At 41.0% G+C, this 27,375-nt stretch overlaps 1 protein-coding gene across 1 annotated transcript in view; it reads right to left on the reverse strand.

Annotated features, from left to right (window-relative positions):
• Positions 1 to 27,375, reverse strand: part of CDH23 (cadherin related 23) — a 726,582-nt gene that overhangs the window by 466,106 nt on the left and 233,101 nt on the right. The window contains exon 8 of the mRNA XM_070753910.1: positions 16,168 to 16,246. Within this exon, the coding sequence (XP_070610011.1) occupies positions 16,168 to 16,246 (79 nt within the window). The remainder of the gene's footprint in view (positions 1 to 16,167; positions 16,247 to 27,375) is intronic.

Raw genomic sequence — 27,375 nt, forward strand, 5'->3', positions numbered from 1 at the left:
CCACCTGACAGCTGCAACCGGCAACCAAAACTGTTGGTCGCACTGCCCAGCTGCTCTGGCTCTCTGGACCATGCCCACCCCTGCCAATACTCCATTGACTGTTTATTTTTGGTGGGAGCAAGAGAGAATGAGAGAGAGAGAAGAGGGAAACAAATGAGAGAGAGAACGGAGAGAAAGAAAAAGGGAGAGGAAGAGGAAAGAGAGAAAAACAGAAATGAAAGTGAGAGAAATGAGAGCAAAAAGGGAGGAGAAACAAATGAGAGAGAGAAGAGGGGAGAGGGAGAGGTACACAGAAACGAGAGAGACCTGGAGGGAGAGAATGAGAGATAGGGAAAAGAGGGAAAGAGAGAGAGAGAAGTAGAGAAAAAGAAAGAAAAGGGAAAGAGAGAAGTGGAGAGGAAGGAAGGAAGGAGAAATGGAAGGAACAAGGAAGAAAGGAAGGAGAAATGCAGGGAAGGAGGGAAGGAGGAAAGAAAGAAGGAAGGAGAAATGGAGGGAAGAAGGAAGGAAAGAAGGAAGGAAGGAAGGAAGGAAGGAAAAATGAAATGAATGGAGAGACAGAAGGAAGGACTTTTTTGGGGGGAGGGTGTAATTTTTTTTAAATTTTTTCTCTCAACATTCATTCAAACAATAGTGTACCATCTAATTTTCCATGAATAAAATGCGGTATTTTGTTAGTAACTAATATCAATCATCAGAAAAGTTTCAAAAGTTTTTTTTTCTAATTTTGTCATCCAGTTGTATACATTTTCTTTTAATTAAATTCCCTCCTTAATGTTCAAGGCTCGCCTTGAAGGGACATAAACAGTACCGGTACATGGTACAGGTTCCGCCAGAAATCTGACGACACCAAAAGGTTCCCCTGAAGAAAAATGGTTGAAAAACAATGTATTACTCAATACATTACAAAAAATAAAATGCAATGATAGATCCTGAGGCAGTGATTAAGTGATTGATGTACGTGTGAAATCCAGCAGGGTTTTGACAAGTTCTGGAGAATCAGTAGCAGAAATTTTGAGTAATTTGGCGAGGCAAATATTACCTCTAGCTGGCCCCACATTGGGATGGGAATGGAGATTTTACAATATCCTTCCCCCAAGAGTGGGGTGGGAATGGAGATTGTGCAGTATCCTTCCCCTGCCACATCCGCCAAGCCACTTCCACAGAACTGGTAGGGGAAAAGTTTAAATTTCACCCCTGGTACTACTGGCTACTAATTTCCACCAGCTTGTTAGAGTGTTTGATTCAAATTACATTTTAATTACCTGGCTGGCATGTTAGACTTTAGCAATATTTTCCAGTTAAATACCTCAACTTATTTTCAGAGATTAGCTCTCATTGCACCTTTATAGAAACTTTTATTGAAAATCAATACATAAAGAGCTACCATGACATTGGGATGAACATACTGTATATTAGGCTCAATCCAAATTCTTTTCTGCTATTCTCATGAAAATTAATTTTATATTTGTCACCGAATTCAGCAAGGGTATGATATGGCCAATTAACAGAGAGGAGGGCGGAGGCTGCAGCTCCGCCGGACTACGGCTTTAACATCTAAAATTTCGGAAGTTTTGACCCAAGTCAGCAAAAAAGTTTTGAAGCCTTGGGGGGGTTTAGTGTTGCTGTCTCTGAAGACCCCTGAGTTTGCAATCCTCTGCGGTGTTTGGAGCCGTTTTTTTGCCTTGGAGTGCGGAACGCCCGAGGGAAAGTCAGCTGGGAGGCGGAAGATGGCGGCCGCTAGCTGTCATTAAGAATCCTGACGGCTCCAGGAACAAATTGGGGCTCATTGGAGTCGGAGACTGAGAACTGAGCCGGGCGATTTGGAGGACGACTGCCCCTTTCCTCCCCTCCCCGACGGGCCCAGGAGCCGAGCGTGGTATGGTGGGAGCGCTCGGTGCTGGAGGGGCCGTCGGGCGGAGGGCTATTACGGAAGAAGTGGGGCGGCCGTTATGGTGAAGGAAGTCGGAGGAGCGTGGTGGAGGCCAGTGAGCTGTGGTATGGCTTTGGAACAAGAAGGAAATCATCCCTTCGGAGGTGGAAGCCGAGGAGAACATTGTGGAGACCACTGGCCTGGGCCGAGGTTTGCAGCGACCGAAAGGTGGCGATGCGGTGTTGCGGTGTTGCGGAGGGATTGGAGGACTGGTGATGTCACCCAAAAACTACAGAGACACGGGGAAGAGGCTAGGCGGAACATCGAGAGCTGGGCAGTACTGCTGAGTCAGAGGGACCGAGATTGGTGGCTGAAACATAGAGAACTACAAGCCCACCTCAGAGACTTTGGAGGACTGAACCCATATACTTAAAGAAAGACCTGAGGGTGTCAGCCTGTGGCAGGGGTTGTCACCACAGATTTGAAGAAAATATACTAAGACTTATTTCCTGAACATCTTTCCCTTGAACACCCCTACCCTAAAACTCTCCCCCCCCAAAGCCCTCACCTTTTAGATCTGAGAACTGAGGACTCATTGCTGACCTGATGAACAACTGATTATAACATCAAACAAAATTAATTTATATTAACTTAAAATTTTATCTTATATTTTATATACTTATGTACTTATATTTTTAATGTTTTAGTGTTTTTTAAATTGTTATTAACTGCTTTTTATACTGTTTCTAATTTAATTGACTTTTTAACATAATTGGGGTTCTAAAGTAATGGATGACTGGGATAAATATGCTTGTGGGTATGAGTGGAATGACTGGTATGATTGGGTGGGTGGGGGTGGGTGGGGTTATGGTATGGATGAGTTGAGTGATAGTAGTGTGAATGAGAGGTTTGGCCCACCTGACGCTCGGGAGACAGGAGAGGAAGGGGCACCGATCTCTGGGGTGGCAGAGGGTCGGAATATCCCTGTGTTGCTGGGGAGAGGCAGATATGGCGGGGGCCACAGAGTTAGCCGTTCCAGGGGAACGAGGGACCGTTGCTTAATAACGGTCCCTTGTTCTGGCTCTGTGAGCCCAATCTTGGGTACTGGTGGTGAGTGTAACTCTGGCCCTGGGCTCAGGTTGCTGCTGCTTAATGCCAGGTCGGTGGTTAATAAAGCTCTCCTCATCCGGGACTTGATCCTGGATGAGGAGGCCGACCTGGCATGTATTACTGAAACCTGGCTGGGCCCAGAGGGAGGTGTTCCTCTCTCTGAAATTTGCCCAGCCGGGTTTCAGATATGGCATCAACCTCGACCCCAGAGAAGGGGGGGAGGAGTGGCTATTATAGCCAGGGAGAGCCTTTGCCTGCGTAGACTCATTGCTCCGGAAATTGCGGGTTGCGAGTCTCTCTTGATGAAGTTGGACTTAGGGGTTCAGGTGGGCTTATTTCTCACGTACCTGCCTCCCAGCTGCGTGTTAAAAGCCCTGCCTGTGCTACTCGAGGAGGTAGCCGGGTTGGCGGTGGAGTTCCCCGGACTCATTGTCCTGGGGGACTTCAACCTGCCGTCACTCGGCGAAACCTCTGGGTTGGCACAGGAGTTCATGGCCACCATGACAGCCATGGACCTGACTCAAGTAGTACAGGGTCCGACTCATGAGGGAGGGCACGCACCTGACATGGTATTCCTTTCCAAGCAACTGAGTAATGGTCTGAGACTAAGGGGCTTAGAAGCATTGCCTTTGTCATGGTCAGACCATTTTCTACTACGGCTTGACTTCCTGGCTCCAATCCTTCCCCGCAGGGAGGCGGAACCAATGAAGATGTTCCACCCCAGACGCCTGATGGACCCAGAGGGCTTTCAGACGGCACTTGGGGTTATTCCAGAGGCACTCGTCCACAGTTCGGCAGAGTCTCTCGCAGAGGCCTGGAACAGGGCTGCGGCGGGGGCTCTTGACCGGATTGCGCCTTTGCGACCTCTCTGTGGCGTTAGACCCCGTAGAGCCCCATGGTTCAACGAGGAGCTCCGGGAGTTGAAACGCCAAAAGAGATGTCTAGAGAAGCGATGGAGGAAGAGTAGGTCTGAATCTGATCGAACACTTGTAAGAGCTTTTATTAAGACTTACAAAGTGGCGCTCAAGGCGGCAAGATGCGCGTACCATGCCGCCTTGATTGCATCAGCGGAATCCCGCCCGCCCGTTCTGTTTAGGGTGACCCGCTCCCTTCTCAACCAGGGGGGAGTTGGGGAGCCCTTGCAGAGTAGTGCCGAGGATTTCAACACGTTTTTCGCTGATAAAGTCGCTCAGATCCGGGCCGACCTCGACTCCAATTGTAAAACAGAGTCGACTGACAACGAGTCAGTCGAGGTGACTGGGGCACGTACTTGTCCACCTGTCTGGGAAGAGTTTGATCTGGTGACACCTGATGAAGTGGACAAGGCCATTGGAGCTGTGAGTTCCGCCACCTGTTTACTGGATCCGTGTCCCTCCTGGTTGGTTTCGGCCAGGAGCTGGGCCCAGGAGATTACCAACGCTTCCTTGGGGAGGGGAGTTTTTCCAACACTCTATAGAGAAGCGCTTGTGCGCCCCCTCCTCAAGAAGCCCTCCCTGGACCCAGCCGTACTTAATAACTATCGTCCAGTCTCCAACCTTCCCTTTATGGGGAAGGTTGTTGAGAAGGTGGTGGCACTCCAGCTCCAGCGGTCCTTGGAAGAAGCCGATTATCTAGGTCCCCAGCAGTCAGGTTTCAGGCCCGGTTACAGCACGGAAACCGCTTTGGTCGCATTGATGGATGATCTCTGGCGGGCCCGGGACAGGGGTTTATCCTCTGTCCTGGTGCTCCTTGACCTCTCAGCGGCTTTCGATACCATCGACCATGGTATCCTTCTGCACCGGCTGGAGGGGTTGGGGGTGGGAGGCACTGTTCTCCAGTGGTTCTCCTCCTACCTCTCTGGCCGGTAGCAGTCGGTGTTGGTGGGGGGTCAGAGGTCGACTCCTAGGTCTTTCCCTTGTGGGGTGCCTCAGGGGTCGGTCCTCTCCCCCCTGCTATTTAACATCTACATGAAACCACTGGGCGAGATCATCCAAGGACATGGGGTGAGGTATCATCAATATGCGGATGATACCCAGCTTTACATCTCCACCCCATGCCCAGTAAATGAAGCGGTGGAAGTGACGTGCCGGTGCCTGGAGGCTGTTGGGGCCTGGATGGGTGTCAACAGACTCAAGCTCAACCCGGATAAGACGGAGTGGCTGTGGGTTTTGCCTCCCAAGGACAATCCCATCTGTCCGTCCATTACCCTGGGGGGGAATTATTGACCCCCTCAGAGAGGGTCCGCAACTTGGGCGTCCTCCTCGATCCACAGCTCACATTAGAAAAACATCTCTCAGCTGTGGCGAGGGGGGCGTTTGCCCAGGTTTGCCTGGTGCACCAGTTGCGGCTCTATCTGGACCGGGACTCATTGCTCACAGTCACTCATGCCCTCATCACCTCGAGGTTCGACTACTGTAATGCTCTCTACATGGGGCTACCTTTGAAAAGTGTTCGGAAACTTCAGATCGTGCAGAATGCAGCTGCGAGAGCCGTCATGGGCTTACCTAGGTATGCCCATGTTTCACCATCACTCCGCAGTCTGCATTGGCTGCTGATCAGTTTCCGGTCACAATTCAAAGTGTTGGTTATGACCTTTAAAGCCTTTCATGGCATTGGACCAGAATATCTCCGAGACCGCCTCCTGCCGCACGAATCCCAGCGACCGATTAGGTCCCACAGAGTGGGCCTTCTCCGGGTCCCGTCAACTAAACAATGTCAGTTGGCGGGCCCCAGGGGAAGAGCCTTCTCTGTGGCAGCACTGGCCCTCTGGAACCAACTCCCCCCGGAGATTAGAACTGCCCCTACTCTTCCTGCCTTCCGTAAACTCCTTAAAACCCACCTTTGCCATCAGGCATGGGGGAACTGAAACATCTCCCCCTGGGCATGTTTAATTTATACATGGTATGTTTCTGTGTATGTCTGTTAGTATATGGGGTCTTTTTTAAATCTTTAAATATTTTAAACTTGTCACATTATTTATGATTTGTTCTACGTGTTGTGAGCCGCCCCGAGTCTTCGGAGAGGGGCGGCATACAAATCTAAGTAATAAATAAATAATAATAAATAAATGTTGCAAGGAAAACATTTATTTTATCATACTTCTGAACTAATAATAATAATAATAATAATAATAATAATAATAATAATAATAATTTATACTAATAATTTATTAGATTTGTATGCCGCCCCTCTCCGAAGACTCGGAGCGGCTCACAACAGTGATAAACCATGTGACAAATCAAATACTTAAAAACATCTAAAAACCCATATCATTAAAACCATACAACAAAACCATACAAAACCATACAAGGATTCTTCTTTGACTATGAAATCCCATTTTAGAAAGGGAATTAGAATCTCAAATGCAAACTTATTGACAATAATAACGCACTCAATACAATTCACTTTCTAACTCTGGCCAGCTAAATGAAGACATTTTGCAAAATTTATCGTACTGCTCTTCAAAGTTTGCATCTGTCAGGAGAAGTCTAAACTATTGTTTTTTAAAACATAGGACAGCACTTTTCTTTTTCTCAGTGCAGAGAAACAATGCACACAATGACAGAGATCAGCCAGATTCAAAATGCTTAATACCATGCAATGAATAGCTAACTCCATCTCATGTCAAAATCTGATGTTCAAACTAGACCTTGAAAAAATATGCCACTAAGGAAATATCCTGCTACTTACAGGGATGCTGTACCATGAAAAACTGTTACACAAATGAAAATAAAAGGAAAATGCTAATCAGCCTTAATCACTTGTTGCTTTGATGTAATTTGCATTTTATTTTTTTTTCTGGTGAAAGACAGAATGTGATAGATCCTGAGGCAGTGATTAAGTGATTGATGTACGCGAGCAAATATGCCTGTACTGCATTTATAGAAAGGGTGTGATCACCTCTTACTCTGCATGTATGCAAGTCTCAAGGATTATATTCAGGCAATTTTCATAATAGGATAGTTACATAACAGGTGGCATAGTAAAATCTGGACTATTAGAAAGATCAAAGAGAGTCTTGATAAACAAAGTTTTCAGTATTTCAGAGATAGCACCTGCTACAGAAAAGGGTTATAAGGCCTTAGGTTGTTTTGCATTTCAATAAGCATGGTTTAATTTGGGCTTTTTAGGCTTTGAATACTGAAGTTCACCAAATCTTAAGATTTAATTCTAGAAAATCAGTTTTTGTTTCATAGATATTTTAACTTTGATTTAAAATGTATTTTTAATCAGGAAGAACTCACACTGGTGCTTTAAATACAGGGGAGGGGGAGTATTTACTCAGACACCAATTGTGCAAGTTCTCCCACTTAAAAAGATGAGAGAGGCCTGTAATTGACATCATAGGTAGACCTCAACCATGAGAGACAACATCAGAAAACACATCCACAAAATCACAATGTCTGATTTTTAATGAACTTCTTTGCAAATTATGGTGGAAAATAAGTATTTGGTCACCTACAAACAAGCAACATTTCTGGCTCTCACAGACCTTTAAAGGGTTACTCTGTCCTCTACTCATTACCTGTAGTAATGGCACCTGTTTGAATTTGTTATCAGTATAAAAGACACCTGTCCAGAGTCTCAAACCGTCACACTCCAAACTCCACTATGGTGAAGACCAAAGAGCTGTCGAAGGAAACCAGAAACAAAACTGTAGCCCTGCACCACGCTGGGAAGACTGAATCTGCAATAGGCAAGCAGCTTGGTGTGAAGAAATCAACTCTGGGAGCAATAATTAGAAAATGGAAGACATACAAGACACTGATAATCTCCATTGATCTAGGACTACACGCAAGATCTCATCCTGTGGGGTCAAAATGATCACAAGAATGGTGTGCAAAAATCCCAGACCCACCCGGGGGAACCTAGTGAATGACCTGCAGAGAGCTGGGACCAATGTAAACAAAGGCTACCATCAGTAACACACTACGCCACCAGGGACACAAGATTCTGCAGTGCCAGATGTGTCCCCCTGCTTAAGCCAGTATATGTCTGAGCCCGTCTCAAGTTTGCTAGAGAGCATTTGAATGATCCAGAAGAGTATTGGGAGAATGTCATATGGTCAGATGAAACCAAAGTAGAACTGTTTGGTAGAAACACAACTCGCCGTGTTTGGAGGAGGAAGAATGCTGAGTTGCATCCAAAGAATACCATACCTACTGTGAAGCATGGGGGTGGCAACATCATGTTTTGGGGCAGTTTCTGTGCAAAGGCAGGGCCACCGATAGACCAGTACTACTGGGAGTGGTGTCACGGGCCCGGCGAAATTGAATAATGGGGGGGGGGGGCGCCCGCCAAAAACTCTCCAACCCCGATTGTGATGAACTCTGCCTCTGCGGAGCTTCTCCGACCGCGGCCCCCACCTTCTTCCCACCCCCGTGAGGAAAGAAGGCAGGGAGGCCGGCAGATAGGCAGGGAGCCCCGATGGCAACCGCGGAAGGAGCTCGGCCCTATGGAAGCCAAGCTCCCCATCGCTATGGGAAGCCAGCCGCTTCTCCTGCTGAGCCCAGTCCTCGCCCGGTGGCTTTCGGCTCCTCCCGCCGAGGAGCTGCAAGGCTGGCCCCGGAGCCCCATGCGGCCAGTGTTCCCTTGTGCCCGGCGGGCTCCCCTTTCCTAAACCCCCGCCAGCCCCCTCATTCCCTTCCCGCCCTGCCCTCCTTCCCCGAGGCATCCCTTGCCCATCATCCCCTGCCGGGCATGGGGGCTTCCACCACCGCCGCCTTCCGCAACGCCCCCGAGGAGCCGCGTGGGTCTCCAGCCTTCTCCTGGTGAGTCACCGCGGCAAGGATGCAGGCGAGGGAGAAAGGGAAGAACCCGGCGCCTCGGGGGCTTCCCTCTTGCGATAGAGGGGTAGGTGGTTTGTGGGGAGTGGGGGAAGGAAGGAGCCGGCATAGTAAAAATCACAATTTCTTTCGTTGCTTTTTCTTTCTTTCTCTATTTCTCTCTTGCTCTTTCATTCTTTTTTCTTTATCTTGTTTTCTTTCTTTCTCTTTCTTTCTCTCCTTCCTTCCCTCTTTCCATTTCTTTCATTCCCCCTCTTTTTATTTCTTTCATTCTCTTTCTTTCCTCTTTCTTTCCTTCTTTCTTTCGTTTCTTTTTCTTTCTTTCTCTCTTTCTCTTTCATTCTTTTTTTCTTTCTCTTGCTTTCTTTCTTCCTCTTTCTCTCCTTCCTTCCCTCCTTCCATTTCTTTCATTCCCCTCTCTCTTTTTATTTCTTTCATTCTCTTTCTTTCTTTCTTTCTTTCTCTTTCTTGCTCTTTTTCTTTCTCTCTTTTACCTTCCCTTCCTCTATTTCTTCTTCTCTTTCTCCTTCCTACCTTCTTCCCTCCCTTCATTCAGTCCTTCCTCTCTTACTCTCCCCTTTCACAAGTTTCCTTCCTTCCTTCCTCTGTTCCTGTCCCTTCCCCCTTTCTTTCTTTCTTTCTTTCCCTCTCTCCATTTCTTGCTTTCCTTCTCCTTCCTCCCTTCTTTCCTCCCTCACTCCCTTCTTTCACTCCTTCCTCTCTTACTCTCCCCTTTCACACCTTTCCTTGCTTGCTTTGCACCCTTCCTCTGTTCCTGTCCCTTCCCTCTTTCCTTCCTTCCTTCCCACCCTCTGTCCATTCATTCACCCATTCCTCTCTTGATCGCCCCTTTTACCATTCCTTCCTTCCTTCCTTCCACCCTCCCTCCTTCCTTCATAGCTCGCCCTCGCCTTTCTTCCTTTCCTTCCAGATGGGAGTGCCCCCTCAAGACACACGCCCGACTGCTGGTACCCTGCTTTTTCTCTCCCTTCGTCCATTCCAGCTCCTCGCCGGTGGCTGCCAGGTGTGGGATCCCCCTCCCCCCTCCCCTCACTAGAAAGCACATGGTTTTGTCAACAAGAAGGGAGAAGTGCCAAGGAGCCGTAAATAAGCCTCGCTCCGCCTGACCGATGCCAGGAGGATCTTTCTTTCCCTTGTCACTCCTGCTTCTTTCTTTCTCCTGGACGAGTCCACACAATCGGCTTAACCCAGTTCCTGAAATAGCCTATGGCAGTGCTTCCCAACCTTGACAACTTGAAGATATCTGGACTTCAACTCCCAGAATTCCCCAGCCAGCATTCGCTGGCTGGGGAATTCTGGGAGTTAAAGTCCAGATATCTTCAAGTTGGCAAGGTTGGAAAACACTGGCCTATGGGACCGCCTCGCTTGGCGTGAAGCGGGAAATGATCCCCGGGGGATGGAGTGGTTTGGCGACTTAAAATAGTTTTAAAATGGCGGGGGGGCAGACACTTAGGCTGTATGGGGCCCCAAAATTCCTGACTGATCCGTGTACATGAAAGAATAAATGGGGCCATGTATTGTGAGATTTTGAGTGTAAACCACCTTCCATTAACAAGGGCACTGAAGATGAAACGTGGATGGATCTTTCAGCATGACAATGATCCCAAATACACCGCCAGGGCAATGAAGGAGTGGCTTCGTAAGAAGCATTTTAAGGTCCTGGAGTGGTCTAGCCAGTCTCCAGATCTCAACCTTATAAAAAACGTTTGGATGGAGTTGAAAGTCTGTGTTGCCCAGCGACAGCCCCAAAACATCACTGCTCTTGAGGAGATCTGCATGGAGGAAAGGACCAACATACCAGCAACAGTGTGTGCCAACCTTGTGAGGACTTACAGAAAATGTTTGACATCTGTCATTGTCAACAACGGATATATAAATGAACTTTTGTTATTGACCAAATACTTATTTTCCATTATAATTTGGAAATAAATTCATTAAAAATCAGACAATGTGATTTTCTGGATGTGTTTTCTCATGTTGTCTCTCATGGTTGAGGTCTACCTATGATGTCAATTACAGGCCTTTATCATTTTTTAAAGTGGGAGAACTTAATGAGCCGGAGTGGCGCAGCAGGTAGAGTGTTCTACTGCAGGCCACTGAAGCTGACTTGTAGATCTGAAGGTCAGCAGTTCAAATCTCATCACCGGCTCAAGGTTGACTCAGCCTTCCATCCTTCCAAGGTTCGTAAAATGAGGACCCGGATTGTGGGGGCAATAGCCTAGCTCTGTTAAAAAAGTGCTATTGCTAACATGTTGTAAGCCGCCCTGAGTCTAAGGAGAAGGGTGGCATAAAAATGAATGAACGAACGAACGAACGAACGAACAAACGAACAAACGAACAAACAAACAAACAAACAAACAAACAAACAAACAAACTTGTATAACAAGAAATTTTGGGAATGCCTTGAAATCGAATTGATTTTCAAGCAAATAGCTGAATTAATGATTGATTAACAAGTACCAAATTTTCCATACTCTGGTTCATAGTTTTCATGCAACATCAACTGAACCTCAGAAAATATCAACAACATCTTTTCATCATAAACAATTAAGCCATTTAAATATGTTATTATACATATAGCAAACAAAACTCAAGATCTCGGTAAAAAGTATGGACATTCACTGCAACGAATAACAATGCAAAATTCAACTAATTTCAATACTAGGGTGAAAAACATCTGTTTTAGTTCTGTATCCTTGGGGGGGGAATCACTTGATTTTCCATCTATTTTGCAATGAAATGTTGAATGCCAACAGAGTTATATGATCTTAGCTAGTTTATCAAATGGACACAAATATGTTCACTCTACCTTTTAAAGCAGGGGTCCCCAACCACCGGGCCGCGGACCAGTACCGGGCCGCGGGGCATGTTGCACCGGTCCGTGGAGTCAGCAGCTGCCGGCCCTCATGCCGCCACCCCCTCCCTCCACCGCTTCGCCTCCCGCGGGGCAAGAGGCCTCGGGAGGCAGGTTCTGCCGGCCACAGGACGATGGACGGGACAGAGGGGCGGGAAGGACCGAGAGGCTGAAGCCTCTTTTGGCTTCTGCTGCGGGGCACTTTTGCATTTTTGGCTGGGGGGAGGCAGGAGGGCCAGCCTGACCCCCTGTCTCCAGCGCTTAGCTCCCGCTGGGCAAGAGGGCTTGGGAGGCAGGTTCTGCCGGCCACAGGGCGATGGCGGGAAAGAGGGGCGGGGAGGACCAGCACCCCCATGCTTAATTCCGCCCCCAACCACACCCCTTTCCGCCCCCACCGGGCCATAGAAAAATTGTCTTGCTGAAACTGGTCCCTGGTGGAAAAAACGTTGGGGACCACTGTTTTAAAGCATTATTAAAACAGTTTTTTAAGATACAATTTTGACAGTGGTTAAAAAAAACATTCACGTTAGCTTTGTAAAGGAAGCACTACAGTATTGTCCAAAGCACACCTTTTCAATGTTTTTCAAGTAATATTCACAGCTCAATTCAATCACTGAAGTTTCTTATATCATAATTTGGATTTAAGATAACAACAGTATGGTAAGAAGTAAATGTTTATTTCCAATCTGTCTAATAATGACTGACACAATTTCAGAGCACATAGCTGTAATAGCTGTAGCTACTGATCAATCCCATGGTGTTATCAAGACTTCCTCATTGACAATGCTGATGGGAGAATCCCCAAAACAAGGAAGCCTTGAGGAACAAGATGAACAGAAAAGCAGCAGGTGTTTGCTAAGGGCTGGCAGCAATAGAAAAGGCAGAGGAGTAGAGTTATAGGTACAATAGTAAAACAAGAATATATCACCTCCAAGACAAAGACAACAGGGAGAGGACAGGGCTATTTCCCCCGATGAACAGTCTGTGCAGTGAGAAGGCCCACAATTGTGGCTTTCTTCTTACAGCTCCTGCCTGGAAGCACAGGTGGAAATTGGAGCCAGCAAGACTGTTGTGGTTAGCTCTGGCCCAGCTCCTGCCCCAAGGACTGTGGATGTGGGGGAGACAGCCACATGCTGCAGGCCTGTTTTGCCCCCGGTGGAATCTGCTGATGAAGGCTCCTCTGACCAAGAAGACATGAGTGACAGGGAGGAGGAGAGTGTGGCAGACAGCTCAGAAGGAGATCAATTATCTAGCTCCTCCTTGGATTCGGAACAAGAGTTAATGATACAGCCACACATGCAGAGAGCGATGCATAGGCAACAACAACTGAGAGATTATTATAAAAGAAAATGAGGCCACCTGTGGTTGGGTGGGGCTGTGGTCATTAGTGAGGCTGCTATAAATAGCAGCCTGTGGGTTTGGCCATTGTGGAGGATTATCTGATCATTGGGGTTTGTGACTGCTTTACTGACTTTGACCTTTTGTGTGCTGATTTCCCCCCGCTTTGACACTAAACCAGAGCAAAGTGTGTTTCACTTTGTGAAAGAAGAAGGACTGTGAATTGCCTCACAGCTGCAAGCTAAGTATCACAGAACTGATAAGGGACTTGTACAAATTACCAGTTTGTTTGGAGACGAGTGCTCTTTGCTATACCAAAAGAGGGCTTAGGTTAAGTGAATTTTCCTTATAAAGAACATTGTTTTGAATTTTCAAACGTGTGCGTGTCTGAAATTTGTACCTGTGAATTTTTGGGAGGAGTCTACCAGAGAGCCTGACAGAACAAAGACCAATTGTGATTGTCAGTTTTGCCTCCCACCCCTCCTTTTTTATTCCTAACTGCCACAGATTTCAGCCTGGGAAATTGGGAGAGTTTTTTGGTTGTTGTTGGAGCTGTAGAGACTTATTCATAGTAACATTCCTTATTCAAGGATATTTTTTGCCTGCACCTGCTTGGGACTGCCTGGAGAGTGTGTCCAATTGAATGTGAAGATTTTGTTTGGATCGTGATGATTATGAGTGTGGGACAGGGCTGTGAACTTTCAAATGAGTGGGGAAAATCTGGAAGCTTTCATATTTGGGTTTCCACAGATGTGCCAACATGGCATCTCTAATAAATTGGATCTTTGAAAAACTTCAAGCCTCGGAGTTTTATTTAGTTGGGGATTGTTCTTCCGGGCTCTATGGTATGAGTCTCCCGAAAATTCATGGGTACAAATTTCAGACACACGCACACTTGAAAGTTCAAAAACAATGTTCTTTATCACAAAAATTCCAAAAAAACCCAAAGCACCCTTTTTGTATTGCAAAGAGCACTCGTCCCAAAACAACCTGGTAGTCTGTACAATCCCCTTAATCAGTCCTTAAGTACTTAGCTAGCAGCTGTGAAGGAACGTCACAGCCCTCCTTCTTCCACGAAGTGAAACACATACATTTTGCTCTGCTTTGGTTTCAAAATCGTGAAAAAATCAACAAACAGCAAGGCACAGTCCTGAAGAACAATGATCAGATAATCTTCCACAACGGCCCAAGACAGCACGCTGCTATTTATATCAGCAGCTCTAATTACTGGAGCCCCACCCAAACACAGGTGGCCTCTCTTATCTCCTGTAATATTTCCTCAATTGGTCTCTTCTATGCATAAGCCTGTGCCTGCGTGGGCCTAACACTTCCTCATCCGAATCAACCGAAGATAATGGAGATTGGCTTCCTGGGCTGTGTGCCAACCCCTCCTCTTCCAAGTCACCCCCACCTTCTTCATCCGAGGAAACTGCACTACCTGACTCTGTCGGCAATAAAACAGGCCTATGACATGTTGATGTTTCCCCTGTATCCACCTCCACATTCCTTGGGACAGGAGCTGGGCCAGAGCCAACCACAACAGGGATGTTTTCTGGAACTCTGACAGTGGTATTTTCTGGAAAATGGCACAATGATTTGTGACTATTTCATTCTTTTAAACACTAGGGCAAATGATGAGGGACAGGAAGGCTCTTAATATATTGTCCTTATATTTCTTTTTCATTCAGCCCCCCCTTCACCTTCTTTATTCCTTTCAAAATGTAGTTCAAATTGAAGTATTTTCTACTGTCATGTACAGTATTTCGTAATAAATGTACATTTACTTAGAAATTAATGAATTAGCATTGATTGGGATCCATGTGGTATATAGCCTATTACGTACAGAATATATTTTATAGCAAGACCACTGTATCATCTCCCTGCCCACCCACTGCCATCACCGTTGGTCCACAAGCCCATAAAGGGGACCACTGATTTTAAGGACTTCAACATACAAAATTTGATCCTTCCTGCAGAGTTTGTTAAATTAAAAATTTACTGTTGTTTTTTAAAAGAACTGGACTTCTCCTCTACAAAGAATCCAGGGTTTAGTATATATTTCTTTCTGATGCCAATTTTGAGTAGATAAAAATAAAATAATGCCTCTAACTTGTTCCAATGATCAATGAATGTGCTTTAGAGCAGGGGTCTCCAACCTTGGCAACTTTAAGCCTGCCGAACTTCAACCCAGAATTACCCAGCCAACAATGCTGGCTGGTTAATTTGGGGAGTTAAAGTCTGCCAGGCTTAAAGTTGCCAAGGTTGGAGACTCCTCCCTTAGACAATGCTCTAAACAATAAAGGGTGTATGACAAAAGGCAACTTACAGGGACATGCTTAAGAAAAAATAGATATTGCTGGTGTCAGCTAGCAATTAGGGTTTCAGTACCATGGACAGCAATTCTACAACTGGAGTTCAGAAGAAAAATCCCAACAATGATCTGAACCAACTGAAGGTTGCTTATACTAAGACAGGACAATATTTTTGGATCTTTGCATCTTCAAAAACTGAGATGTTTTAGGTCCAGTTCCATTTTGGTCATTTTTGGACTTTTCTAGATAGATTTTGAATAACCAATAGGTTGAAGGACACAAGCAACATATAGTATGGAAGAGATAGAAAAAGCAACCAATATATCATAGATTATCAGGAATTGCTTTGTTGTTTTCAATATTAGTGTCCTTGTTTCAAAGTTTTAAAAATTAATTTAGACCATTTAAAACATAACTAGTGTAATTTATTCATATTATTAACAGCATATGGCAAAATCAGTCAAAATATAATGTTTTATTAGTAAATTACATGTAAGAAATCATTTATTTTCAAATCATCTTTTTTACAGGAAACAATTTGTGTAAATATCTGCTTAGAAATTCTTGTTTCAGTTTGTTTATTCATATGTTCCATATCCAGATGGTGATGGAGGAAGAATTAGTAGCAATAGGGAGAACATTGCAAGAAGGATTGCAAAAGCTCAAATAAAATAATAATTGATCATTTATCAATTTGAATAAATATGGTGGCATTATTTACAGCAAGCCTGTTCAAATATGGCAACTTTAGGACTTGTAGATTTCAACTCCAAAAATTCCCCAGCCAACATGTCTCTAAGTCTTATGTGTCAAGTGTTGGGCACCCCTGCTTTATAGCCTAAAATCTTGTTACCAGGTTAATATATTTAGTCTAGACTGATTTTTATGACTTACCTGACACAATTGTATAACCGATACCTCTTGGCCGCCCTTTGTCTTGATCAATTGCAGTTATCATACGCACAGTTGTACCCTGAGGACACAAAATAAAAGAAGAGAATTTGCACTGCTTAATTTCCAATTCGTATTATTATTATTATTATTATTATTATTATTATTATTATTATTAATTAGATTTGTATGCCACCCCTCTCCGAAGACTCAGGGCAGCTCACAACAACAAAACAGTACAAATCCAATAATTAAAACAATTTAAAACCCTTAATATAAAAAACAATCATACATCTCATACAAAACATACATAAAACGAAAACGGCCCAGGGGAATCAATTTCCCCATGCCTGACGACAGAGATGGATTTTAAGGAGTTACAAAAGGCAAGGAGGGTGGGGGCAATCCTAATCTCTGGGGGGAGTTGATTCTAGAGGGTCAGGGCCGCCACAGAGAAGGCTCTTTCCCTGGGTCCCGCCAGATGACATTGTTTATTATCCTTGCTAAAGAGTTCTACAGTTAATCCCCCTATATTTTATTTCTGAATTTTTAAAACTTATTCCCTTGCTATTTATTATTTACTATTCAATATCATGAACAGATTACTAATACTAGACAGAAAAAACAGGCAGCCATTTTTCTACTGGTTAATTTACTTCTACAACATTTCTAAGTATACAAGGAACAAAAAAAACCCCATCCTATTTGTATTTCCAAAGGGAAACATTGCTAGCTATCACCAATAGTTATCTTGTACAATTCGAGTCTCACTCTGTTATCTATAGCATACATCCAATCTGGTCTAGTGGTTAGGGCACGAGACTAGAAACCAGGGAACTGTGAGTTCTAGTCCCATCTTAGGTATCAAAGCTGGTTGGCTGACATTGAATCAGGCACTGTTCCTCAGACCAACCCACCTTACAGAGTTGTGGGAAAAATAGGAAGAGGATAGCGTATTATATGTGCTCAAAGTCTTGAGAGACATATAAAGTATTAAAAATGGGATAAAAATCTAATATCTCTCCATAGTTACAAATGTAAATAAAGATCTTAATATCAGCCCAACTTGGCTATGCACTAGCCCTTCTTCTGCAAAGCAACATAAAGAGTTGAATGGTTTTATCGTTTAAACCCCTTGTGAATGTGCTCCCAGAACAATCTGAATTTCTTTACCACTTATCAAATAGCCAGTGAACTGTAGCTGAAATTAAGTCACTAGGGTGATGAGGTCTATTACTGTTCAAGCTTTGCTTTGTTATTTATTTATCTATTAATCAAATTGAAATTGTTTCAACACCTACCCTCAAAACGATGCTATAGAGCACTGTGCACCAGAACAACTAGATACAGGAACAGTTTTTTCCCAAGCACCATCACTCTGCTAAACAAATAGTTCCCTCAACACTGTCAGACTATTTAGTAAGTCTGCACTACTATTAATCTTCTCATTGTTCCCATCTCCTACCACAAATGACTGTATGATTGTAACTTTGTTGCTTGTATCCTTACAATTTATATTGATTGGTTCCTATATGATTTGATTGCTTATTTGTACCCAGACTATCATTAAGTGTTGTACCTTATGATTCTTGAAACATACATATCTTTTCTTTTATATACACTGAGAGTATATGCACCAAGACAAATTCCTTGTATGTCCAATCACACTTGGCCAATAAAGAATTCTATTCTATTCTAAAATCATGTAGCTGCCCATCACATGAAAAGTGATTTGGTTCATTTTCTCTTGGGAGCTGAAATGAAGACCTCCCCAAGCAAACATGATTGGAAACAAGTACATTTTCCCCAATATATAAGCAACTTATTGGTGTTATATTTTTTAGGACTTCTGGTAAATAGCAACATAACAATGTGCATGTACAGTGCATGTTCTGTGAGATAACTATCATTTTTATGCAGCACAGAAATACAGAGACATCACAGTCCATCACAATTTATTAATTTACTTACATATACAAATTATATGCTGCCTGATGTCCAATGACTCTGGCAGCTTACAAGAAAGAAAGAAAAATAAACAGTAACAATAAAAATAATAATAAAGGGCCCAAAGGCAAACGTCAACCCCAAAACTTCATTAGCATGGGAGCTATCCAAATTTGGGGTAAGGCTATCATTCCAAAGGACAGATGCTATAAAGGGAAGGAATATGTCCTGTGGGGCCCATTAAATGACACTGTTTAATTCATTGGACATGAAGCATGTCCATCCTGCCTGATCTCATCAAAGAAACAGAAACAACCAGAAACAGCAAGTCCTTCAATGTAAATCTTGTCAACCAAATAGCAAACACTAGCTGTAATGAAATGTCTTCTCTTTGGAACAACTGTTCTCAAATCTTTGCAGAAGAGTTAGGATATACAGCAATAACACCGAGAAGAAGAATTATGATTCCAAGCCACGCGCTGGCTTCGTATTTAAAACTTCAACTATGTCATGGTTTTACTGCATATTGAGAATTATGATGTTCATCCATCTGACCAGAACCAGAATGAAATACCCTAAAGGCATTAACAATAAAACACAATTCTATGTATTGTGTTTACTGGCAGAGCCACGTAACAATTTCTCAATCAAGACTTACAGGTGACCCTTGCATCTAATTCACAACCTTGTAAAATTTAATTCATGCCTCTTTAAAAGTGGGACTTGTCTTATCTGGAATTAAAATAGATCTGGCATATAACAAAGAAGTCCATAACAGTGAATTGAATGAGAAAGGCTCTATTTCATCTTCATTATTTAGATAAATAAATAATAAAATAAAAATAAAATAATAAAATACCACGGCTGTGTACTATCCCCATTTCTCTTCTCTCTATACATCAAGAGATCCCTCTGTTAAAGTACTGAAGTTTGAAACAACAGTGATTGGTCTCATTAAAGACAGTGATGAATCTGCATGCAGATAGATTGAACAACTAGCTTTGTGCAACCAGAACCATCTAGAACTTATTTCACTCAAACCCGTAGAAACAGTGGTAGATTTTATTTATTTTTTAAAATAATCTTTATTAAATTTCTACATATAAAAACAGTCAAAACAAACAAAACATACAAAGGTAAAAAAGAAAGGATGAAAAATAGACAGACAAATCAGCTTAAAACATATAAAACGTTCAGTTTCAATAGTAAAGACATAAGTTGTCAACCATATTGTTGACTATCACTATTGAGCGACCTGGTGTTAGGTATTTATGTCTAGGGTGTGGAATTGTGTATTTATTTTCACCAAGAAGAAGAATTATGATTCCAAGCCACGCGCTGGCTTCGTATTTAAAACTTCAACTATGTCATGGTTTTACTGCATATTGAGAATTATGATGTTCATCCATCTGACCATTTTAGGTATTTCTGAGGAAGGTACAAGTTTCTTTTTAGGGGTTTTATGTTCCATCGATTTATGGTGCAGTGTTTATATATTTTCATTATGTTTGGGTAAGAAAGGAAGAAACAGTGGTAGATTTTAGAAGAAAACCCTCCTATACTACCACCTCTTACAATACTAGACAACACAATATCAACAGTAGAGCCCTTCAGGTTTCTAGGTTCTTATCATACCTGAAGACTTAAAATGGACATCAAAAATGTCATGAAAAAAAGCACAACAAAGAATATTCTTTCCGGGCCAACTCAGAAAGCTCAAACTGCCCAAAGAGCTTCTGATACAGTTCTACAGATGAATCATTGAGTCTATTGTCTGCACCTGTATAACTGTCTGGTTTGGTTCTGCAACCAAACAAGACAAACACAGACTTCAATGGATAATTACAGCTGCAGAAAAAACAACGCCACCAACCTGTCTTCCACTGGGGATCTGTATCTGCACGAGCCAAAAAGAGAACATTTTGAATTAGAAGTAATACACTTTTAAGAGACACTTTCACCCTAACAAGACTTTTTGTGAGCTTATTGTTCCCTAAGAAACAATTTAATATTGTTGGTACAAGTAGTACATTCTTTGAATGACTGTAAAAGTAAGAAAGAAATGATGTTTTAATTTTAATGATCATATGAATCCAAATTTATCCAAATGTGAAAATTTCTATTTATTATATGTTGTGGTTCAGCCTGAGTCAGATGAAAGACCAGCTGCGTCTCTGCTGGCTCCATGCCCGGGGGAGGCTGAGAGCGGAGAGGAGAGTTCTTGGCAGTCAGACAAGGGAGATTACAGTCAGGAAAGTGACGAGGAAGAAAGGCCTGGGAGCCCTGGGGAGGGGCTCTCTCAAGCAAGTAGTGTGGATTCTCTGGAGTCTCTGGAGTCATTGGATGACGAAGCACAAGCTATCATTAGTATGCGACAGAGACGCATAGATCAAAGGAGGAATCAACTGAATAAATATTATCAGCGTTGAATGAGGAACACCAGGGGGTTGGGTGTGGTCCTAATTAGCAGGGAAGGGTTTATAAGGCAGACAAACTCTTTCAGCAGCGTGGAGTGTTATCAAAGTGGAGTTGCTGTTATCTGCCTTTTCTCTCAGTGTTTTTGTTCCTGGCTCGTGGCCCAGCAGTCTTGAAGACCCGTGGGAGGTTGGTGCATGTTAGCAACAGCCTCGTTTGGCATTGAGGATCCTGTGTTTATGTATGGACAATTGCCTTCGTGTATCTATTTGGAGTTCCAGTGCTTTCCTGACTTGTAAGGACATTTTCTTTTGGCTTCTTTTCTCTTTACCATTATAAAACTGTGTTTGGATTCAACCGGTGTGTCTGGCTTATCTTTTTGGGTTGGTCATAGCTTCCGGAGTGACCCAGACAGAACATTATATAACATTCCTTAAAGATTAAGTTCAATCTCTGTTTGCTTAAATGGCCACCATGTTCTCTTAATGACGCCCCCATTCCAAAAAGGGTCACAAAATCAGGTTCAATCACATAGCGATATATGTAACAAGGCTTAATTAAGATATGTTATGATTTTCAAAATTATTCTTGGGCGTAAATAATGGAAAAATGGAATAGCAGAATAATGAAAATAGAAAATGGTTATGACTATTTTGGATGATTAATATTCTTATTATTCTTAATATTAGTAGGGGAAAGGTGGGGGGGAAATCACATAGTGATCTGCTTTATGACCATCACATCTTACTACTGACATTGACGGGTCAGTTATGGTCACACGTCCAGCACTACTACTAGCATTCAAAACCTGTCACAATGCTTCTGAAGTGGCTGGAACAACTTAAAGCACCACAAATCACAAAACCCACCTCTGTCGTCAAGCTTGGGGGAATTGAGACACTTTCCCCTTGCCTATGTAGTTTCTGTGCACAATATGACTGTATGTATGCTTTTATTTACTGGGGTTTCTCTTTTAGATTTTTTATATGCATAATTGCTATTTTAGATTCTAATGATTAGATTTGTCATTATGTATTGTTTTTATCACTGTTGTGAGCTGCCCCGAGTCTACGGAGAGGGGCGGCATACAAATCTAATAAATAATAATAATTATTAAAAAATGTAACTGGATTGTACACTAGTGCAAATGCAGTCACTCGAACAAGAATACTGAATTCTTCCCTCGCAGGGCAGACTTGGGGAAATTAAAAACAAAAATCTGCCCAACTCTTCTGCTACAATAAAACTCCTGCTGAGAGGCAGGAGGAGGTGAAAGGGAGGAGAAAATTTGTTTCAATGTTTTTACAGAAAGAAAAGGGACGTGCAAAGATCTTTTTTTAATAAAGTCTTGAGCTTCTAATAAAGCAGTCGCAGGAAGTATAAAATAAGAAGGAATTAACTTAAGAGATAGTAAGCCTTTGGGGCAAGGACAGAGTAAATCAACTAATTCTTTTGACTGACTGTTGTACGTGTGTGTCTAGTGAATTTGTAGATATACTGTATATACACATCCACAAATGCACTTTACATATATATATATACAATGTACTCCCAGACACCCCTATATTTATGTATATACAGTATGTCTGTTTGTCTCTCTCTCTCCGTGTATGTATGTACTGTATATATGTATACATGTGTACACACACACAAATGCACTTTACATACATGTACAATGTACGCACACATGTATGTGTGTATGTGTGTGAGAGAGTGTATAGTACACTATTTGGGATGATATAGTTTATAGAGTCTACGGAGAGGGGCGGCATACAAATCAAATCAAGTCAAGTCAAGTCAAGTCAAATCAAATCAAATCAAATCAAATCAAATCAAATCAAATCAAATCAAATCAATAAATAAATATTGACAGAATAAAAGTACATCCTTTATCCACCAATTACCTCAATCACAACTCCAGAAAAAGATCGTATACAAAGCTGACTCCAATATTTGCCATTCAAATTTGCAACCATTTTATTAAATAATAACAAATCAATTGGGACCGTTTATGAATTCTGACTTGGAAGAAAGAGCTCTGTCAAAGAATATCATAGACTGAAAGAAATCAACACAGGGAAATTCAGTCAAGACACAAAGTTCTCCAGGAATTCATATCTATCTGTAACACCAAGAAACATTTTAACAAGTTACTAACTATATATATATCTTTCAGTAAAAAAAGAAGAAGCAAGACAAGCTCTATGGGTACAGTATGGGCCAATTTGTATTTATTTATAATGCAGAAATAAGCATTTTTTAAAAAAAAGAATTTGAAGAATGGTTTTTTTTTTTTTTTGAAAAATACTTTATTTATTTACAAGAATAATTAAAAACAGGGAAGGGGATTGGGAGAAGGGGGAACAGAATGAAAAATTGGGGGTAGGATAGGGTGGGGGGGGAGGGAGAATTCAAAAACAAAACATGTTATAATAGAATTGTAGTACAAGTGAGTTATAGTACACGAGTGTTTTAGAAGAAATGTAATAACTCTTACTTTCTTAATCTTAATATTTATATTTGGAAGCAACTCAAATGTAGTATTTCTTAGTATACATATATTGACATTAAAGTTCTAGTTGTAAAGAGGTGGAGTAAAGAAAAAAAAGAAAGGGAGAAGAGAAAAGAAAGAAAAAATATAAAAAAAAGAAAAGAGAGAGAGAGAGAAGAGTCTGCATTTAATGCAGACGTTTTTATGGACGACTTTTGTTTAATTGTAAAGTGGGGAGTATATAGGTGATATGATGGGTGTGTATAAAGATTAATTATTCTGAAAGTAGTCAGTATGTTTGTAATGTGTGTTAAGTTAGTTAGAAAACAGATAAAAAGAGATTTGATATATTTTCTTGTTGCAAATTTGATTAGTTTTTGGTGCTTCTTTTCTAATTTATTTTAATATTAATTTAGGTGTTGAAGGTACTTTTGGGTATGGTAACGTATGAACTTTACAATAAGAATTTTTTGTATTTTTTCTGAGAAACCCATTTATGCCAACTTTCCCATGCTTCGTAATATTCTGAGTCTTTTTTGTTTTGTGCTTCCATTGCTATTTTGGACATTTCAGCACATTCGTTAATTTTCGTAATTATTGTAAAGAAAGAGGGTACTTGATCGGCTTTCCAAAGAGAGGCATATGATATTCTGGCTGCAGTTATAATTTGTAGTATAAGGTATTTTTGTGTCTTAGTAAGATTTTGTCTGAATATCCCCAAAAGATAGAGCTCAGGTTTGAGTGGTAATTTGATTGACATGACTTGGTCAATTAGGGATTGAATTGTTGTCCAATATTTTTGTGCAATTGGGCATGTCCACCATGTGTGGTAGTAGGTTCCAGGTTTGATCTTGCACTTCCAGCAGGTCGGTGAGAAGTTGGGAAACATTTTGGATATTCTTGCTGGGGGCAAATGCCAACGATAAAACATTTTAATTTGGTTCTCCTTATAAGACATTGCAGTTGTCATTTTATAATTTGATGTCCATGTTTTCTCCCACTCAATTAAGTTAATCGTATATCCAAAATTCTGAGCCCAAGCTATCATACAACATTTCACTTGCTCTTCGGGATTTTCTTGAATTAGTAAGTAGTTGTACAATTTTGAAATCATTTTTGTAGAAGGGCCGAAAAGAATCGTGTCTAATACATTATTATTTTGAAATCCAAATTGCTTTTTGTGTTGTTCGTATTTTAGTTTAATTTGTAAATATGTTAACCAATCTATATTAATTCCTTGATTGTTCAATTGTTGTTTAGAAATAAGAGCGTCTGATTCATCGAGTAGTTGTTGGTATCTCAGAGTTTTAGAGTACGAGAAAAGGTTGGGAAAAGTTAGTATTTCATTGGGGGATATCCATTTTGGTATTGAGGTGTAGTAATTTTGTTTTATAGTAAACCAAATTGTTATTAGTGTTTTGCGTAAGTAATGATTTTTGAAGTATTTGGGTATTTTGTGGTAGTCTGCTGTCAAGAAAGTATGCCACCCAGCAAGAAGATCAAATCCTTCCAGAGTTAAGAGTCTTGTGTTTTGGAGTGTGATCCAATTTTTAATCATGGTTAAAATGGTAGCTTGATAATACATGTAAAAATCTGGAAGTCCAAGTCCGCCCCTGGATCTAAGGTCTTGAAGGTTTTTCAATTTTATTCTGGCCTTCTTCTTGGTCCAAATAAACTTCTTAACTTGTTTGTGAAGAATATTGAAAAAAGTTTTATTCAAATTTATTGGAGCAACCTGAAATAGGTAAAGAAACCTTGGAAGAATGTTTGATTTTATGGCAGCTATTTTTCCCATAATAGATAAGTTTAATTTTGACCATCTGTTAAGATCTTGTTGTATTTCTTTAACTAATCGTTCATAATTGTCTTTTTTGATTGTAGCATAATTCGAAGTCATCCAAATTCCTAAATATTTAATTTTTTTTGTGGTCTTTATTTTAATTAATTCTTCCAAGGTAAGTATCTCTTTTGGTATCATATTTTTTATCAAAATTTGTGTTTTATTTTTATTGATTTGTAGGCCAGATATTTCACCAAATTTATAAATTTCGTCAAATAAAATGGGTGCTGTTCGAATTGGATCTTGTAGGATGAATACAATGTCATCCGCAAAGGCCTGCAGTTTGTAATGTTCTTTTTTAATCATAATACCGTGAATTTGTGAGTTGTTTCTTATAGTCTTGAGAAAGGTCTCGATGGCCAGAATAAAAATAAGTGGGGACAGAGGACATCCTTGACGTACACCCTTAGTTATAGTGATTGTGTTAGTAATATCATTGTTAAAAAGAATTTTGACCGATTGAGTAGAATAAATAGTTTTGATTAGATTGAAAAATTTGGAGCCGAAATTCATGAATTTAATTTGATTTATAAGATAATGCCATTGAAGACTATCAAAAGCTTTTTTGAGATCCATGAATATTAATGCAGCTGCTTTATCATAGTTTTTGTCATAGTATTCCAAGGCATTTAATATAGTTCTTGTATTTGTGGAAATGTTTCTTCCCGGCAGGAATCCGTTTTGGTCAGAATGAATAATTTTATTTAATATATTTTTTAGTCTGTCCGCAATTATTGATGCAAATATTTTATAGTCAGTATTAAGTAATGCAATCGGTCTGTAATTCTCCAAATGGTGTCTGTTTTCAATGTCTTTAGGGATAAGGGTTATATAAGATTCAAACCAGGACGCGGGCAGTTTTGCATGTGAGAGCGCATTGTTATAGATGTCTAAGAGTATGGGTGCCATTATATCCATATGAAATTTATAAAATTCAGATGGGATTCCGTCTGGTCCTGGGGTTTTATTGTTTTTTTGTTTGTTTATTGCAGCCTCAATATCCGAAATAGAAATTGGTTTGTTTAGAAGAGTTCTTTGGTCATCTGTTATCATAGTTGTTTGTTCATTTGTTTGTAAATATTTTGATATTAAATCGGCATCCAAATTTGAGACTTGGTAGAGTTGTTGATAGAAGTTTTGGATAATTTGTTTTTTTTCAGGATTGGTCGTTTTCAGTTGTCCAGAAGGATCAACTAAAGTATCTATGTTTCTATCGGATTTTTGATGGGCTAATTTGAGAGAAAGCCAACGTCCTGGTTTATTGGCCGCTTCAAAATATGTTTGTTTCGCATTTTTAACCTTTTGGGCAATATGTTGTTGTGTTATTAAATTTATTTGATGTTTGATCGTATTTATTTCTAATAGGGTTATGTTATTTTTAGGATCATTGCAGAGTAGCTTTTCTGCTTCTTGAAGAGAAATGTTTAGTTTTTGAAGTTGTGCATATTTTTCTTTGTTTTTGTTTGCTGTATATGAGATGTAAACACCGCGTATATATGCTTTAGTGGCGTCCCACGCTATTTCGTTGGGTATCTCGCCATTAAAGTTAATTTGGATGAAAGGGGGGATATCATTCTGTATTTTATGTTGAAATTGTTTTTGGTTTATCACTGTTGAGTACATTGACCATCTGTGCGGAATATTGTAAGTGTTGTCTTTTATTGTAAGTAGGAGGGGATTGTGGTCTGCCCAAGTTGCATTGAGTATTTGAACATCAATTATTTGATTTATTATTTCTATATTAGACCAAGCCATGTCAATACGTGAGCAGGTTCGATGGGGGGGAGAGAAAAAGGTATATTGTGTAGATTTAGGGTAAAAGTATCTCCAAATGTCTTTTAAGGCATATTCATAAATTATTTGTTGAAAAGTAGAGGGAATGATGTTACGAGTACGGCACTTGGAGTTACCTTTATAATCCTTATTTACATCAACTATTGCGTTGAAGTCTCCAATTATCACAAAATTGTTTAAATCTAATTCTAATATTTTTTTGTGTAAATTTTTAAAATAGGAAGATTGTCTAACAGATGGTGCATATATTGATATTATATTTATTGTTCTTTTATTTTGTAAGGTTATTTGCACAATTAGTAATTGACCATTTTCATCGGTGTATATTAATGTTGGAGAATAAATTTTTTTAACATATAGAACTATGCCTCTCTTTTTTTCGGAAGCGGAAGCACAAAAGAATTCAAACTCAGATTTAATTTTAGGGTTGGGAATAGCTAAAAGAGTAGTATCTTCAATTTTAATGTGGGTTTCCTGTAGTGAGATTACATCATAATTGTTTTCAAATAGTTTATGGAATATTTTTTGTCTCTTTTTATATGAGTTCAGACCATTTATGTTTGTTGAAAATAGTGTGATTTGAGGTTGTTTATTGTTGTGGTGTTGGTTCCTTAAATTTCTCCTTTCTTGCCTCAGCTCTTGCCCGGGTGACTGGTCCATGTTTGCTTGACTCATCATTCTGACTTTGTAGTTCCTGATCATTATCTATCTGATTGTCATCAAG

Source organism: Erythrolamprus reginae, chromosome 5 (genome assembly GCF_031021105.1).
Source record: "Erythrolamprus reginae isolate rEryReg1 chromosome 5, rEryReg1.hap1, whole genome shotgun sequence".
Classification (NCBI taxonomy): domain Eukaryota; kingdom Metazoa; phylum Chordata; class Lepidosauria; order Squamata; family Dipsadidae; genus Erythrolamprus; species Erythrolamprus reginae.